Genomic DNA, 19115 nt, shown 5'->3' with positions numbered 1-19115 from the left:
GACAGCTGTGGTTTTATTGAACTGCAGTGGGAAGGGTGGTCAACCAAGTGTCATGTTACACATGAAGAGTAGAAGTTCATCTTCAAGTTATACCATGTCAGTGACCTTCATGGTTCCTACATTCACATTGGATTTTCTAAAACAACACGTGCTGATTAATTTTATGAACGGCTGATAATCATTGACATTCACTTGTTTATCTCTTTGTAGTCTTGTACCTTGTAAAAGTTGTAAAGATTACTTTATACATTTTGTCGCTTAGAGTATTTTTGCTCTGAGTTATTAGAGGAATTCCATAATCAAAGGCAATTACTTCCTCAGTGCCAAAAACTTCCAGATATGTTCTTTCACAGCTGCTTAAACATCTGTATCTGAGCACACATTTTGATATTTGTCCTCTAAGCTCTGGTCAGTTGGTGGAAACACACATGCTCATGTTTTACTATCAGTTGACAATCATTGATACTCACTTGTTCTTCTCCTTGTACTGCATCTGAAGTCATAAAGATTACATTAGTCACTGATTCACTAGAATAAGGTTGAATCTAATGCTACAGTGACCTCCCCTCTGTACTGTGTAATATAAAAGTCAGTCAGGTTTGCAGATGACACACAGATACTATTGAGTTTTCACTGACAGAATGGAGATCACGCTGTTTTTCTTGCTGTTGCTTCTGGTCTGCTCTGTTTCCACAAATCAGACAGAGGCAGATGATGAAATTCTTGACCAGCAGATTTCAAACCAACAACCCTGTCCACAGGAAATCCATGCTGTGCTCAGAGAGCTGACTGCCTCAGTGGCTGAACAGAAAGTGGAAATCAGGACCTTAAAACAAGAGAATAAAGGTAGAGTATGATGTCAGGTAGTGAGAAAAATGACAGCATGAGGAAACCTTCATATGAGCCCCTGTTACAGAGATATCAATGTCACTTCATGAATCTATCACTAACGTTTCTCATTAATTTTTTTATTTTTATTATTTATTCATTATTTATTCAATAATCTAACCTACTAAAAATGAAAAGATTCAAATGATGCAGATAAATAAAATTCATATTGACTTATTTATGTTCTTTTCTGTCAGACCATGTCGCAAAACTGAAAGACCTGGAAATGCAGAACGTTGAACTTCAGAGACAGAGGTCTGAAATTGACAAACTTAAACAGCAACAAATAATAAATAAATAAATAAACTTTATTTATAAAGCACACTAAAAAAACAAGGGTATACCAAGGTGCTTGACAAAAATAAAATAGGAAAAGGGAGATGGGAGGGAAAAGAGAAAGGACCTGGCACGTATCAATTATAAAAACCATCATAAGATATAAAAGTAGTTCACAAGCATAAAAAATGTACCAGCGCACACAAGTGTTAACTGGGTGGAAAGGCAAGATTAAAGAAATAAGTCTTAAGCCGTGATTTAAACAGTGGCATAGAGTCAGACGCCCGGATAGCGACAGGAAGGTTGTTCCATAAGACCGGGGCAGCTACAGCAAACGCGCGGTCACTGCGAGACTTCAGCCGAGAACGAGGTTGCTCCAGAAGAATTTGGGTAGCAGAGCTAAGTGCTCTGACAGGAGTGTGTAACCTGAGAAGCTCATTGAGGTAGCTTGGCGCAAAGTTATTAATGGTTTTGTAGGTGAAAAGTAATATTTTAAATTGAATACGGTATTTAATTGGAAGCCAGTGCAAGCCAGCAAGAACAGGAGTGATGGAAGAAAACTTCCTGCTACCTGTCAAAAGGCGTGCCGCCGCATTCTGGACAGTCTGCAATCTAACGAGAAGGGTGGAGGAAAGGCCAATGTAAAGAGAGTTGCAGTTCATATCCAGAATCGGATTCTTTTGGTTATTACCCAAAGCTCGTGACCATAGGTGAAGGTGGGGACAAACTGATAGGAAAGAGCTCCTGCCAGCCACACAGCCACCTGCGACAATCACAGACATTTATCTACCGGCTTGACTGGCGGCTGCAAAACATTGCAAGATAATCTTGGTCAGGTATTCTTCCAGTCCACAACTTTACCACGAGTGTTGTTATATCAATTTAATTGTCCCACAAGGGGAAACTTGGGTGTAACAGCAGCAAGAAAACACATATACAAACAAACAGTACACAAGACACAGAACAGAAACATACACAATTCTTACATATTTACATGAAGGACAATGGTTACCAAAAACTGAGTACCATACTGTTGTTAAATTAAATAAAATTAAATACAGATAAGAGGCAACCCTGGTTGTAGTGTGAATCGGTTGATAAAACAGTGCACGATACAGCGCTGATGTAAACATCTGTGTTTGTTGGGAGCAGTTCAGATTGTACAGTCTGACAGCTGCAGGGAGGAAGGACCTGCGGAAACGCTCCTTCATGCATCGAGGATGCAGCAGTCTGTCACTGAAGCAGCTCTGCAGTTCAGCAACATCTACATGCATGGGGCGGGAGATAAACTGCTGCTCCAACATACCACACTGTAAAAAATGACAGATGCCACCACAGAGTCATAGAAGGTCTTTAAAAGCGCTCCCTGGACTCCAAATGACCTCAGCCGCCTCAGCAGGTAGAGTCTGCTCTGACCCTTCCTGTAAAGAGCATCATCCCTGTACTTATACTTTTGTGTTGCTCTCTCATCACATCTTCATTATTCTCATCACTGCTTAAAACAACACACATCTTTTTTTAACTGTCCTTTCTCCAAAACAGAAAGTGGCATTACAGTTGTTTCAGGCTGAGAGACACAAAACGCTCTTCGTATTATCATTCATATATCATCCACACAACTATTTTATTTCTTTTTGTCCACTGGGCAGGTGACCTGCAGAATCATGTCTGCCCCAGCTGGATACCTTTTCACACACACCGTGACGTCAGACACACTCACAGTCACTTCATTCGTCAGACTTCTTTTAAGTTTGCAGCAGGCAACGCGACTGAGTATTGTGTCAAGATAAGTAGGAAGACCACGCTATAATGGACAGTTGAAGGAAAAGGTCAAATTTACAGGGAATCTTTTTGTTTTGTTTTTGGACAGAAAGATGAGAGTTTGATGTGTACATGGCTGTGAACAAAAATATAAATGTGGTGGATCATAAATTTGATTAGTTTTGAAGTTGTACATCTCTGTTCCTTACATTTCATGTCATGCCCTTATTAATGTTTTATTTGTTGCTTTGACTGTTTTCGAATAGAATATGCAGTGGGAATATAGAGGGAGATAAGTAGTGAAAGTTTTGCCTGGGTTGATTGTGCGTCGATCCATTGTTAATGCCTCAGGGCTCCAGTAGGTGGGTTCGCGCGCTTCCTCCTTCACTCAATACAGACGAGTGAGAGTGAGAGCTGCGTGTCTGTGCCGCTCTTTCACCTCTCCTCACTATTTCCCCTGTTTAAGGGCACAACATAAACACTGAGGCTTCAAAATGCAGCATCTACAACACTGTCACTCTGCCTCCACCATGGAGACCGTCTCCATGGTGATGAGTACAACTGGCAGCTGAAACTGTTGTGAACTTCTCCATGAGTCATATTTCCTGTTTCAGAGCTGCTGATTAGCTCTTTGGGCCCTTTACCTTCAGGAGGTCATGGACGAAGCACTGAAGTCGTTTATCACGTAAAAAATATTTTTAGTTTATAATAATTTGATAAATAATAAAATATTAATAAAAACTGGAGGTTTTTTTAGAACTTAGATTTTAAGCTATTTATGCCTTTTTTGCTGCTCTTTTTTAAACTTATTCCCTTTAAACTGTATTTATTCTTTTTAAAATATATTGGTTATTGCACTGTAGAGGCTGCTGAGGAACAGTATTTCGTTTCAGGCTGTGTAACACGAAATGACAATAACCAATAAAGTCTTGAGAGCTGCCATCATTGTTCCAGCAGGAGGCAGTAAAACACCAAACTGCACCTGTTGTGCTGAAAAGGTGTGAGCATGTGCAGTAACCCAGTAAGTTACCTAAATATCTCTCTCACACACACACACACACACACACACACACACAGTACTGATACTAATGACTCGCTCTCAGATCTATTTGGGTTTAATGTCAGGGTATATTTGTGGATGAAAGTTTTGGTAGGACACATGATGTGGACAGTCTGGTAATCCCAGAATATTTTAATGTAAGAAAACTCCAGACAGCTCTGGAGAAAGTTTCAGAGTAAAAGCCCTGGAGTGTTTTACATGTTATTCTGTTGGATTAAATCTGACGGAGCTGATTTATCAGAATCAGAATCAGAATGGGTTTATTGCCAGATGTTGAGGTTTACAACATTAGGAAATTGCTGCGGTGCTTCAGTGCAGACAATAAGAATTAAAGTGCTATGTAGAAAGAAAGATATGTGCATGAGATATACATGAGATATATACATGAGAATAAGAATTATGAGTGCTACGTAGAAAGATATATACATGAGTGCAGGTGGTGATCAGTGCCAGACATGAAATGATGCAGTGACACAGCGTAGGGTCATGTGTAAGTGGCGGGGACAGTCATGTGGTTATTGTTCATGTGTCCCACAGCAGAGGGGAAGAAACTGTTCTTATGGCGAGAGGTTCTGGTGCGAATGGACCGGAGCCTCCTGCCTGAGGGGAGCAGGTCAAACAGACTGTGTCCAGGGTGAGAAGGGTCAGCTGAGATCCGGGCTGCACGCCGCAGAGTCCTGGAGGTGTACAGGTCCTGCAGAGATGGGAGTCTGCAGCCAATCACCTTCTCAGCAGAGCGCACAACACGCTGCAGTCTCTGTTTGTCCCTGATAGTGGCTCCAGCGTACCACACGGTGATGGAGGAGGTGAGGATGGACTCGATGATTGCAGTGTAGAATTGCATCATCGTCCGTGTTGGCAGGTTGAATTTCTTCAGCTGCCTCAGGAAGTACATCCTCTGCTGGACTTTCTTGATGACGGAGGTGATGGTGGGCTCCCACTTCAGGTCCTGGGTGATGGTGGTACCCAGGAAGCGGAATGAGTCCACAGAGATGATGGGGGTGTCAGTCAGGATGATGGGGGAGTGGGGCTGTGTGCTTCCTGAAGTCCACAATAATCTCCACTGTCTTCTGGGCATTCAGCACCAGGTTGTTGTGGCTGCACCAAGACACCAGACGTTCAACCTCCCTCCTGTAGGCAGACTCATCCCCGTCAGAGATGAGCCCAATGACGGTGGTGTCATCTGCGAAATTGATTAGCTTGACAGACTGGTGGGTGGAGGTGCAGCAGTTGGTGTACAGGGAGAAGAGCAGAGGAGAAAGAACACAGCCCTGAGGGGAGCCGGTGCTGATGGTCCGGGAGTCCGAGACATTCTTTCCCAGCCTCACATGCTGCTTCCTGTCCGTCAGGAAGTCAGTGATCCACCGGCAGATGGGATCAGGCACATTCATCTGGGAAAGCTTGCCTTGGAGATGGTCTGGAAGGATGGTGTTGAAGGCAGAGCTGAAGTCCACAAACAGGATCCTGGCGTAGGTTCCTGGGGAGTCCAGATGCTGCAGGATGAAGTGTAGGGCCATGTTGATGGCGTCGTCTACAGACCTGTTGGCTCTATATGCAAACTGCAGGGGGTCCAGGAGGGGGGCCGTGAGGGTCTTGAGATGGGAGAGAACTAGGCGCTCAAATGACTTCATGACCACAGATGTCAGAGCCACGGGTCTGTAGTCATTTAGTCCAGTGATCCTAGGTTTCTTGGGGACAGGGATTATGGTAGAGGACTTGAAGCAGGCAGGCACATGACATGCCTGCAGTGAGGAGTTGAAGATGCCAGAAAACACTGGGGCCAGCTCGTTTGCACAGTGTCTGAGGGTGGCAGGAGACACACCGTCTGGGCCGGGAGCTTTCCGAGCATTCAGACTCCTAAACTGCTTCCTCACATCTGCTTCATGAATATGAAGAGTTGTGGTCGGAGGAGGTGGTGTGAAATCCTCTTTTGTGTGGGGTGAGGGGGCGGGTGTTGCAGGTGAACAGTTTGAAGGTGGTGATGGCTCTATGGAGGGGGGAGAGGTGGGGGAATGAGTGTCCAGAGTGCCTCTATTGTTGGGGTCGTTGGAGGTGTGAAGGCTGCCTGATGGCTCGTCAAAACGACAGTAGAAGTCGTTGAGGGTGTTGGCCAAGAGCAAGTCATCAGTGGAGTGGGGGGTTTTAGGCTTGTAGTTGGTGATATTCCTAAAACCTTTCCACACAGAGGCCGAGTCATTCTCTGAGATCTGCTGCTGCATCTTCTCAGAGTGCTGTTTAGCAATGTCCACTTCCTTAGTGAACCTGTACTTGGCCTCTCTGTAGCAGTCCCTGTCTCCGCTTCTGAACGCCTTACTCTTTTCCAGCCACAGCTTTTTGAGTTTAGGAGTAAACCAGGGTTTGTCATTGTTATAACTCACCCTGGTGCGTGATGGCACAATGCTGTCCTCACAGAAGTGGATATAGGAGGTGACAGTGTCCATAAACTCGTCCAAGCTGTTAGAAGCAGCCTTCAATGTGTCCCAGTCTGTGGTCTCCAAACACGTGCGAAGCTCCTCCACAGCCTCTTTGCTCCACAGTTTTTTGGTCCTCACGACAGGTTTGGAGAGCTTCAGCCTCTGTCTGTACGCGGGGATTAGGTGGACCATGACGTGGTCAGAAAGTCCGAGTGAAGCGCGGGACACCGCGCGATAGGCCCCGCTGATCGTGCTGTAGCAGTGATCCAATGTCCTCTCCTCTCTGGTCGGGCATTTAATATACTGTTTGTATTTCGGAAGCTCATGGCTCAGATTGGCTTTGTTAAAGTCCCCAAGAGCAATGATGAGAGAGTCCGGGTATGTCCGCTCCATGTGGAGAACACTATTATACTATTATAAACACTTCACTGCCAGGTATCAGGTGACCTGCAGAGACTGATCCTACAAACACTCAGAAACAGAGTAAACCAAACTGCACCACAGTGATCAGACGAAACCTTCCTGACATGAACACAGCTCCTCAGTAAAAACTGTGAAACAGCAGAGAGACTACACCCAGCACCATACACCACCTCTGTGACACAGTACACCCTCGGGCAGGTGGTGTCCCCATAAACAGTGTGAGAAGCTCTGATTATTTACTATGTTCAAACAAACTGAATGTCCACAAACGTCTGAGCTCACAGTGAGAGCTGCTGGCACAGTTTGGAGGTGTTCTGCCCCCTGCTGGACACACAGAGCTACAACATGAGGATCAGAGGAGGCTGGTGCTGCTTCACCTTTAGACACAAGAAGGAGGTCAAAAAATGTAGAAACAGAGATTGTTTTTAAACCTGTAAAGGGGGAAATCCTGACGAACCAATCCACAGCCAGAAAAGAAGTCTAACTCTGTGCTGCTCCAATCAGGAATCAGCTCTGTTACTGTGTGAGTGTGTAAAGTCACAGAGTAGCTGGTTTCAAATGTATCTATAAAGTTTATTCACGTTTTATTTAGGCTTCAAAAAACAGTCCAAGTTTATTTCTTTGGACTTTGTTCACTTAGCGCCACCTGGAGGACAGTCAGCTCCCTGCAGCAGCTCTGGAGGACTGTTAACTGATGAAGAGCTCGGACTGCACAGCCTGCTTCATCACCGACTTCTTTAAATAAACATGACCACGATCAGTCGCAGCACCTCAGACAAACATTTGTTACACAGCAGCCGCCTTCACACCGACTGAGCTCCATCACAGCTTCAGAGCTCAGCTTACTAAAGTCAAAGTTTATTTCCTCTCAGGTTTCTTACTTTCAGTAAAGTTTCACTGTTAGAGCCCTGACCAGCATCCTGCAGCATCTGGAGCAGCTGTGTGGTGCTGTCATGGCAATAAGGATCCAAATCTGTGGGGATGTTTCCAGCAGGGGTTATAACCTGCAGTCAGCAAGGTGTGCCTAATAAAGTGGCCGTGTTTATGTCCCAGTGCAGCAGCATCAGAAAACGGTGGTTTACATCTCTGTTACAGGAGACCTGAAGAGTTAAAACACCAGAGAAGAAAATCTAAACGTTACACAAAGAACATAAAAGAAGTAAACTTCATAAAAACTTCACAAATGATGCTTTAAATGAAAAATAAATCCGTGTAAATAATTCAACAGGTCACATGTTAGAACCACCTTAACTAAACTCTGTAGCCGCTCACTTTGGTTTGTCCCAGCAGCTCTTAGGAAACAAACTGCTAACTTCAGTGTCAGCACACACTGTTAGTAAACTATGCAACACTGAATTCAGGTTTCAGTTGTGTTAAGTTGTGAAGTTGTGATGAAAGTCTTCTTACTGACACAGGTAGGATGGTCAGGCGTCCTCTGTTCCTTCACCGTTCATGAACTGTCACTTATAAAATGCTGCCAAACATCAACTACACTCAATAACTAAACGTGTGCAGGTTAAAGTGATGGACGCCCAGATCTGCACTCCAAATACAAACAGACTAAAGGTGTTTCCTCCAGAAACAAAGACAATATTTACAAAGGTCTCACAGGTAAATTGTGAGCGATCACAGCAGCATCTCATCCTGACTAACAGCTTTTAGATGCAGGGAGAGCGTCGTGGTTCAGAGGTGGTTCAGCAGATGATGAAGGCCTTTCTGTTGCATTGTGTAGTGCTGTGGAGGCCATGATGGTCGACTGGGTCTGCTTCTACTGAACTCACAAACACTTCTGAGGTATTTACACCTGAAGCCTCATTGAATGTGAGTCAGAAACAAACGGCTCAGCTGTGATTAATGGATGTTTCCCTGCATTTCTATTTTCACACACTTTATTTCTTACAGCAGGAAAACTGAACAGAATGTATGTAAGAGGTCAGAGTGAGGATGACGTCACTTAATACAGGAAATACATGTTTGTCTGTTTTGATGATGAAGGACTTCTTCAGCTCTGTAAACAGCTACACTTGAGAGGACAGAGGTGATTTCATGGATCAATAACAATGTGTTTATCAGCTTTCATCATCGCAGTGCAGACATGACGTCAGATCTATCAGAGTGAAGGCCGTCTCTCTGATGACGTCACAGAGCAGAGTCCTTCTGTCCAATAAAGGATCTCAGATCAGCTGCTGCCATCTTGTGGCCACAGTTGGTTACTGTCTCTGAAAGTTGTCTCATGTTTCCTGTTGTCCTGCTAACAAAGGCTGGAGCTCATCATGCTGAGAGGGCAGCAGCATTTTGTGGCTCTTCACACATGTTCATTATATTCTGATGATCCTGGATGGAGACAAACTACAGATAAGTGTGTTCAGCCCAACTAGTTTATCTCATTACAGCAGTTTGATGTTTCCCTTTGAATCCCCCTGAAGATCCTGACAGTGAAGCACGTACATAATACTCCAGCCTTTCAACTCTGAGCTTATTTAGTTCTATTAATACACTGAAATCTCATTTGTGTCATGAAGAAAGTCTTTAATCAAACAGAATTCAAAGATCAGAAACATTTCATATATGGAGTTAAACATGAATCATTGTTTCAACAACATATTTATTGTTGTCATAAACAGACAAGAAGACAACAACAAACTGCTCCTCCCATTCAACACATGTCAGTCCATATCCCAGCAAACTAAATCATCTCCATTTACACATCAAATAGAAACATGAATCACTTGTAATGATTAGAAACTTGATAGAATTTCAAATCTAGTTTGGGGAGTCATTCAGTGAGAAACAGTGAAATGATTTTCCATGTGAAAAGGTGGACAGCAGAAACAGAAAGAAAGAGTGAAACTAAAAGAGAAACAAAGAGCTTTGGAACAACGAGGCAGCAGGAGGACAGCTGCAGTTTAACAGCTTCAACTCACTGACAGGAAACAACATTAGAAACATCATCATCCTCAACTCATCTGCTGCACTGACACTGACACCTTCAACGGACACACCTTCACTTCATCATCACCAACAGTCCATATGTATGGAAACATCCTGTGAGTGAAAGTGTGTGTGAAGGTGTGTATGTGTGTGTTAGTATCAGGATCAGAGAACGACAGCTTTCCTCTGTTCCAGTCCAGATTCACTCTGATCCTCTGGAGTTTCTTCTCTACTGAGAGATCAGTGACAGCTGATGGTGACCATGCTGAGTATTTACCTTTGTAAAACCATATTCTCCACAATCCAGACAGTTTGTCTCCCTTCCTCTGCACAGACTCTGCTAACACACCCAGTTCCCACCCTGTACTGTCTCCAACTTCAACATCCCAGCTGTGAGTCCCTGAGTTAAAGCCCTCAGAGCCCAGGACAGAGTAGTAATTATCAAACCTCTCTGGATTATCAGGAAGCTGCTGCTTCTCTCCTCCTTCTCTCACATTGGTCAGATCTTCAGACAGGATGAGTTTTGGATGAGCAGTGTTTGGGTCCAGAATGAGAGGAGTGTAGGAGACCATGTCCTTCATGTTGTTCCAGATGTTGAAGGTCAGGTTGCCCAGGTGTTTGGCCTGGTCTATCAGAGCTCCTGAGGGCAGCTGTGGATCATCCAGCAGGGGGCAGCGCTGGACTCTTTCCACTGCAGCCTTGTAGTTGTGCAGGAATGAGACGTCTTCAGCTCTCAGCTCCTCCTCTGTGGCTCTGACTGTGTCTGAAAGAGCTGCTATCTCTCTGCTCAGAGCCTCCATCTTCTCCTTCATCATCCCACTCTTCTGCTCCTCTTCCTCCCTCAGTGCAGCCAGCCTGGCCTCCTCTTCCTCTGCTAGAAACTGGTGAAGCTTCTTAAACTGCTCCTTAATCTGCCTCTCTGTGTGTCGGGCCTGGACCTTAACGTGTTCTGCTGTTTGATCAAACTTCACTTGAACTTCTTCACAAACCTTTAACTTCTTCTTTAAGGGCTCCAGAGTTTCCTGAAGTTCCTTCTTGTGTTGTTGTGCAGCTTCATCGATGGGTCTGAATCTGTGATTGGTGTGTTTTTCTGAGTCTCTGCAGATGTGACACACTGGCTGCTGATGGTCCAGACAGAAGAGTTTGAGTTTCTCAGAGTGCAGACTGCAGAGAGCCTCTGAAGCTCTCTGATCTCTCTCCTGTAAGAACGACTCACACAGGTTCTTTAAAGCCATACTTAAAGGTGGTTCATTCTTTGAAGATCTTCTGTTACAAACTGGACACTCGTGTGTTGGTCTCTCTCTCCACCATCTCTTCAGACAGTCTTTACAGAAGCTGTGGCTACATGACAGAAGAACAGGATCTCTGAAGACCTCCTGACAGACCGGACAGCAGAGATCCTCCTCTGATCTGGAAGCCATTGAGTCTGTGAGTGAAGCTGAAAACAGCAGACAGGAAGTACAGTCAGTCCTGGCTCCCCTCCCTCCTCTACCACCTTCACTGAAACTTCCTTTGAGTCGTGTTTTTGTTCAAACTCACATTCAGTGTGTGGAGCGTCAGCAGCTTGAAGCAGCAGTGTTGGAGTTTTCCACTTTTCTCTCCTGTAGCTGGACTCACTCAGAGGAAGCTGCTAGTTTGGTCTGAACTCAGTCTGGTCGTCTGTGCGTCTCTCTTTACTGAGGACGAAGAACTTCCTGTTTCCTGGTTTGTCACATTTGAGTGACGTGAGGGGAGGAGACAAATGTTGCTGTTTGACTTTTAACTAAGGTGAGTTTCAATCCTGCCTGCAGCTCAAAAGCTGTAAAACAGGTTTTGTCTTTTCACCTCCACAGGTCACAACATGAAACCTGTTGTGAAGTTTATAAAATAAAGTGTCACTCGGTGGTGCAGCTGTTTGTCAGCTTCTATTTTAGACTTTGTTCTGGTTCTTGTTCAGGTTCCCAGCAGTGGGAGTGTAATGCAGTCACACACACACACAGGTGGTGTTAAGGTGGATTCACTTAGTTACAGACAGTGGTGTTATTTCCTGTAACTAAGGGTGTGTTTCACTCCAAAGTTCAGACATTAACCTGCCAGAAGTTGTAAAAGTTACTAATAAAGAGCTTTTATCTCAGAAAGCAGAAAGAAAAGAAATAAGTGTGAAGAGTGCAGCAAAATGTTTTAGTGTGAGCTGGTTCATCTGATCTGGTTGTGTAAAAGTCACTGCAGGACACTGAGTTTTACTTCTGTCACGATTAGTGGAGCGGACTCAGGCGCAGACCACAAGTTTCTTCAAATCAAAAGTGAATTTATTTACAGTGTTCTCCACGGTGACACACACACACACACACACACACACACACACACAACGGTGTCTGGGAAAAAGGGGTTCCAGGGTCCGGGAGTGAAAGGGGCAGGAGTCCAGGGAGGGGAGATTTCCATACAGCCCTCGCAACCACACACAGCTCCTCTTCTTTCCTCCATCACTCTTGCTCACGCTCAGTCACCGTGCACAGGGAAAACAGGTCCAGGGGAAATCTATACACAGACAGAGAAACAGTTAGTCTCCTGGTTCAGACACGAACAAACTTTGCAGAGTGCAGGACGACTGACGCTGACGGCTCAACGATCCAGCGACGAGTAGAGCAGACTCGCCATCTTAAGTAGGACTCCAATTCTCATAATCAGCGGCAGGTGTGCTGATCATCTCCAGGTGCGTGGGCCAGGAGCAGGAGCCCATACTGAGCTCCGCCCCGGCAGGAGAAAGAGAGAGTGGGAGAGGACGAGAGAGAAAGGGAGAGCAGAGGCGAGAGAGGAGAATAAACAAAACAAAGCGCCTGACTGCTGTCAGCTGGAGAGGTGCGGGGACCATGACAACTTCTGTGTTACTGACACTCATCTCTGACTCAGAGAAACGATTTCTCCCCTGTGATGTTCACACAGTGGTGAGTTACATGTGTGTGGAATTTTTCACGTTTTATAGAATTAAATTTCCTCTTACTTTCTTTTTTGTTAACCTGAGTCACTGATCATTTGCAGTATTACAGAGTCTGGCAGTCTTTGCATGATGTCCACGTCACTGTACGTTTCTAGCTGACTCTCAGGTGTGACAGGTGTGCCAGCAGGAAAGAGTAATAATAACCTGCATCCTGAGGTTTGTCATGCAGGATTAAAGGAGCCAGGCTTTGTTCACACAGCTAGGATTGTATTTTACACTGACCCTGGGTCAGTATAAGTATCATACAGTTCAAACGAAGCACTGAAACTTGCACATATTTATTACAGATGCACTAAAGAAAAACTGGATATTTAGAGTCAATCTGTGGCTGCGATTAAACACTTTACTGGAAACTTTATTAACCAGTAACTTCATCAGTCATGACAGAAGCTAATATTTCTGTGCTAACATCGTCTAAACCAGTGGTTCCCAAACTTGTTTTTGCTGGGCCCCCCTTTGTTTTACAAGAACCCCCCCCCTTTGTGCGCACTAACACATCCTCCAACCACACACACTCATAATTTGCTCCATTGCAGTTTATTTCACACCTCAAACATTTAGTAAACAATTAAGCAAATACAATTAATCTGCAATAAATTACAGGTAGTAAGAAAATAAACTACTAACTCTTTTACGCTACGTCCGCACCTACACGGGTATATTTGAAAACGCAGCTGTTTCGTCCACGTAAACGGCGTTTCGAATCACCAAAAATGATGATTTTTTTAAACTCCTTTTTTGCCTTTACGTGTGGACGAGGAATACAGAGTTCGTCACGCAACATCAAAGGCATGTGGCTATTTTCACGCCACGCTGTGCGCCACGTTATTGTTGAGATGAATAGCAGAATGGTAGATAGAGACAAAATACTGTTAATCTTACCATCTTCAGGTTTTACACGCTTACATACACACACAGTTACTGTCCCTCCATTTAGAAAGGCAGAGGCGTCACGATGTGATTATTTTACTGTAGTTGTTTTTTTTGATGTGTAATAATATTCAATATTACTATCAATGCATTTTCCAAAAAATGCCTCTCTGTGCAAAATGGGTTTAAAAACATAAACAACTGTAGGATCCTGTTTGTCCGTGATTTAAACAGCCCAGCGCTGCTCCTGATGAAGGGAAAACCAATCCTGCAGGGAGACCTACCTCGGCACTTGTGCAGGTGATTTTTCTCTTACTTTCTTTTTTCTGTTATTTACTAAAGAATCTGTCAAAGAAATAATGAATTCTCCACACGTGTTTGAAGGTTGCTGATACGTTCATCTAGCACAGACCTATTGCTGGAACGCCAAGAGAATTCTACTACAATGGCAAAGACAAGACGCAAGTCACCAGAGCTCTTTGTGTTGCTCGTGCATGAGGGAGAGAACTGTGACGAACATCGTTCTCTCTGTTAAGGAATATATTCTAAAATACTTCTTCAGCAAAGACTCAGAGAAGAGAAACACACAGAATTTCTTGCAAGCAAGGGCAGTCTCCGGACTGAGAGACTCGCGCCTGAGAAACTGCCCCGGTCTTTATTTTATACTTCATTGGGTGTGTGTGTGTGTGTGTGTGTGTGTGTGTGTGTGGGGGGGGGGGGTCAGAGTGTGGCCCCATAAGATCTTCCCTAAACCTGCTGGTCTCAAAGTCCAGCAGTTCATCAAACCAAAAGGCACTTAGACTAAAACAGACATAGCTACGTTAATCCTACCATAAAACAATAAGACAAGGTACGACCTCTCTCATGCTCCTAGGATGTGGGGGTGAACACCCTAGAATGATTACATGCAGCATTCTACCATATGCAAACTTATATCACTAAAAGATTATACTGACTACTAAATACAATTTTCCATTGACACCCTCCAAGTAAGCAAATGAATGTTAACAGTCAAACATAGAAATTAACATTTGCAAAATCATTCCAGCTTTGTGGTGCATCTCCTCCAGGTGTGTAAATCACACATGCAGAGTGGTTTGAGTTCCTCAGAGCTTCATAAATGTCTCTTCCAGTTGTTTCTATCACTGTCCATATGACCAGAGTCCAAATGTATGCAGACATGGGTATAACAAACACACCAGTTAGTTTTGCTGTTTGTCAATGTGGCTTTCAGTTATCTTCAAGGCTGCAGGCCTTTGTCAGCACTCCTGTTTTATGGCCTCTATCAACCCTCATCACCTCATTTCATGCATTCTTCCTGTGGGGGATACTTATGACTCCTCTATTGTCCTTTCGTCTCTGCAGAAAACCTTTTTTGGAAAGGGTATTGGATTCAATGATTTTACTGCTGTTGTAACCCCACCTGTTGACTCACTTCAGCAGTCTTGTTCATGATGCAAATGACAACAACAATGACACAAAGGAAGACCCTCTTCAGAGTGTCAAAGCATGCATAGCACAGTGACACAGCATTAGGTGATGTTCATAGGAAACTGCTGTCAGTCATTCCCCGTCACCACCATAGCTTCTGCTTTCTGTTCACAGAATCACGATGCCATCCTTGACCTTCCTCTCTGCACTGTCGATTGGAGCTTGGAACGCTCCCCTCATCCTTCAGATCTCCATCTGTTGTCCACAATCTCCTCGTGATTACCTCTGGAAAGCCCCGTGGCACAGCTCTCCATCCAGTGCAGCTTTATGGTCATTGCTGTGGTTCCAGAATCTTCTCATGATGACCAGTAGGTCCCCAAACAGCATGACCTTTGACCTCAACCCCTGCCTGGGCTGTCAGCTATGGTCCCTACTTCTCGCTGTGTCTCTGAAGGTTTCTCAGGAGATTCCACCCTTGGGATCATTTCTTCCAGCAATGCTCTGCTGCACCTGCATCTCCTCACTAGAGGAAAAACTTCTATTTGGAAAACATGTCAACCATCATCAAACCAAAATTTCCTTTTAGTTCAGTGAACTTCACTTATCAAAAAATATAATTATTTATTATTTATTAATTATATTATTGGTTTATCACATTTTCACTTTCACTTATAGGCCATCAAAGTGTTTATTGTCTTTACCCAAATAATTGGAGCAGAACTTAAAATCTATAAGCTGTAAAAACTTTATATTTGAAGACTGAAAGAGACCCAGGAAGTGGTCACAGGACGAGGGTGACAGACTGTCTGAAGCAGTTAGAACAAGACAAGGCTGTTGGACCAGGTGTGCTTGCTTTTGAAACTGTGTCTTAATTCCACCTGTTTCACATGCAAGGGTCAGTTCTACAGGCAGGAACATGGGTGTGCCGTGGGCTCCCCAGTTTCACCCATTGTGGGCAACTTGTATATGGAAGACGTGGGAAAGAGGGCTTTGCTATCCTACCCTGAAACACCACCAAGTCATTGGTTCAGGTATGTGGATGACACCTGGGTGAACACACAAACCTCCATCTCTGGTTTCTTTGACTGGAGGGTGTTGAGGATTTGATGATTTCACAACACTGTATGTGATGTCACTGGTGATGTCATCTTCTCCATCTGCTGAAATGAGTTAAAGTAAACACTTTTATGATTTAAGAATCTAAATGGACCAAATTATGATGACAGAATGGAAACAAAATACCACGATGAATAAGAATGAATATGTACAAACCTTCAAGTTTCCTGTGAACACATCGTCTCACCAGCAGAACCAGTAACACCAGTAGAATCACAACATAGACTACATATAAGTAAATCTTATAAGGCTTACATGATTTACTCATGAAAGTGGCCACTTTCTCATTACTGTCATATATTGTTTTAGTAAGTAATTCAAAGAACTGTTTAGACGGAGCCAAAGTTCAGTAGAGATAGTTGTGATTGGGAAAGCTCAGAGATATTAAAAGAAGCACTGAGGCTCCATCCCCACCAGAGATGTGACACGCCTCGTCCCTTCGCTAGAATCTGTAGCGAGGGATTGGTTCACCAGAGACCTCGCTCCTGGCTGCTGCCCAGCACACATTGCACCCTGAAGATTCTTGTTTGTTTGCAAAGAAAATTAATATCACTCTCTCTGTCCAAATGCTGTACGTCCACGATTTTAGCTACTTTGTTAGGCTACTTTACTTTTCTAAGGCTTAAGTAAATTCAGGAGTGATCCCCAACAATGTCAGAGTAAGAATCTGCTTAGATACGATATTATTAAGATTTTCAGGGCCGAGTACAATAACCTCAGTTTTATCTGAATTAAGAAGCAGAAAGTTAGCAGCCATCCAGGTCTTTATCCTTGTGTCATACTGGGACCTTTTTGTGCCACTTTTTTCATTCGTATGAACGCCATTTCCACTGTGTTGGGTGTAATATAGCGAAACTTGCCACCCGGTTTCGTTTTTGTAAAAGATTCAAAATTTCAGTCTGATTTTCTTGCATCAGCCTAACACGGCTGAGCAGCAAAAATACTCACACTGATCACCCTAGGGACCGTTTTGGGCCCATTGACTTCCATTATAAACGCTATTTTTCACGCCAGAAAAATTACGGTCAAAGGGATCGTCAGGTCTCCAGCTTAGGTTTCGTTTTGGACTACAGGCCTTAGAGTTGTAATTTTTTTATTTGTCCACCGGGTGGCGCCCTTGCTTCACATTTGACCTCTGCTGGAAAACAGCGGGCTGCTTGGACAGACCTGCCGGAAATGACGCCTCTTCTCCGGCGTGCAGCAGCGGCTTCGCCCGCTGATCGGGCGGACCATTTTTTGGTCCCTAGGACCATGAGAGGGTGCATTTTTTTTTTTTAGTCAACAGGAAATGACGTATTTGTTGTCACGTGGTACCGGAAGTGTGCGCTGGAAAAAGGAGTCCGACGCAACATGCCCCGATCATCGTCGCGAGTTAACCCGGGAGAATGCACTCATTTCGGCCTCGACGAGCAGCATTTGCCGCCTGGAGACCATTTTCTGGTTCTGGAAAAAAAAATAAAAGGCGATCGAAATGACTCTTGGTGCCAATCTTTAGTCCATCTAAAGGCCTATTTATAATAACAATCAAATATTACTTCAAATGTTTTTTTGGGAAAATATTTAGTTTTTTATTTTTTTTTTTAGTTTTTTTGTAATTTAAAGGGTTAAAACAACGAAAATATAATTAAAACTTTATATGAATATTTCAGGGAGAAGTAGTTTTAAAAGACTGACCAATTTAAAGTGAAAAAAAAATTAATATTTAATATTTTTATTGCACTTTTTGGGCGTGGTCGATAGTGTGCATTTTATGAAATGCGCTCCTGGAAAAAAAATAAAAGGCGATCGAAATGACTCTTGGTGCCAATCTTTAGTCCATCTAAAGGCCTAATTATAATAACAATCAAATATTACTTCAAATGGTTTTTTTTGAAAATATTTAGTTTTTTTGTTTTTTGGGGCTAAAAAAACAGGGCGTTCATGTAATAAAACTGGGATTTAAAGGGTTAAAACAACGAAAATATAATTAAAACTTTATGTGAATATTTCAGGCAGAAGTAGTCTTAAAAGACTGACTCATTTAAAGTGGTAAAAGATATTAGTATATAACATTTTTATTGCACTTTTTGGGGCGGGACCTTTTTTGGTCCCCAGGGTGATCAACGTAAGTTTTTTAAAGGATGACACAAGGGTTTTAAGACATGTGTGTTATCTAGCTAACATGTAGTGAGTCGTTTAATCTTTAAATGACATTTGTAGAATTTGCCCACTTCCTCTCACCCACCAGTGAAAGGAGAGGAAAGGGAGAGAATCCTGTGCATACACAGAAATGAAGAGCTGGCAGAATTCAATTCAATTCAATTTTATTTATATAGCGCCAAATCATAACAAAAGTTGCCTCAAGGCGCTTCATAGATACAGAGAAAAACCCAACAATCATATGGCTCCCTATGAGCAAGCACTTTGGCGACAGTGGGAAGGAAAAACTCCCTTTTAACAGGAAGAAACCTCCGGCAGAACCAGGCTCAGGGCAGAAAGTGGACCCTCGAACAAATGCTCATCCTCTGAAAAGGTCTGCAAATGTTTTCACTGTCAGTAGCAGTAGTTTCCACTGAACCAAATAATCCTAAAAATGTTTTTAAACCTTAAACCTATGAAGGCTGCAGGCCACAACGTGCTGGTCAGGCAACAAAGTTGTTCTTCATATTACTAAAATGTTGGAGCTTGTGCCTCTTCAGATGTTTGCTCTTCTTACTTGCAAATAGCCGAGGGGAAATGCCTGAAACCTCAGTCCTGATTCCACAGCTTTATTACATCAGCCTGGTAGAAAATAATTTTTCACTATCAAATCAGGCCACCAGGGGGCGGAGCGGTCCCAGAAGTTCAGTCGTGAGTGATATCTAACCTCTCCTCTTCCTCACAGCTCTGATTTCTCTGAGGGAGATGTTGTGACTGTAATCTGTGAGGAGGACCAAAGCTTTTCTGATTGGACTGTGAGGAGAAACACAAGCAAACTGCAGAGGGCTGA

General features: G+C 43.5%; 1 protein-coding gene across 2 annotated transcripts; it reads right to left on the bottom strand.

Moving 5' to 3' along the window:
- Window positions 1–805: 805 nt before the first annotated feature.
- LOC146578498 (nuclear factor 7, brain-like) lies at window positions 806–11186 on the bottom strand. 2 transcript variants are annotated; one of them, XM_085268696.1, is made up of 2 exons: window positions 9798–11174; window positions 806–1009 (listed from the first exon to the last, which is right to left on the bottom strand). In XM_085268696.1, exons 1-2 carry the CDS (start codon window positions 11172–11174, stop codon window positions 989–991), a joined length of 1398 nt encoding a protein of 465 aa, XP_085124822.1. In that variant the 3' UTR covers window positions 806–988. The 2 variants fall into 2 exon arrangements, with proteins under 2 accessions (XP_085124822.1, XP_085124823.1); XM_085268697.1 differs by lacking the exon at window positions 806–1009 and having other exon boundaries at window positions 9650–11186.
- Window positions 11187–19115: the final 7929 nt, after the last annotated feature.

Source organism: Mchenga conophoros, linkage group LG3 (genome assembly GCF_057382185.1).
Source record: "Mchenga conophoros isolate Kocher_MC1m ecotype Shallow Benthic linkage group LG3, M_conophoros_male_GT1.1, whole genome shotgun sequence".
Classification (NCBI taxonomy): Eukaryota; Metazoa; Chordata; class Actinopteri; order Cichliformes; family Cichlidae; genus Mchenga; species Mchenga conophoros.
This window is presented reverse-complemented; position numbering and strand designations above follow the sequence as displayed.

Bases quoted from the DNA above. Each gene is read 5' to 3' on its own strand.
- LOC146578498 (XM_085268696.1), bottom strand. From the start codon at position 11,174: ATGGCTTCCAGATCAGAGGAGGATCTCTGCTGTCCGGTCTGTCAGGAG. The intron at 1,010-9,797 runs GTGCAGCAGATG...CATTTTTAGTAG, and splicing joins CGTTGAAGGTGTCAGTGTCA to GTTAGATTATTGAATAAATA.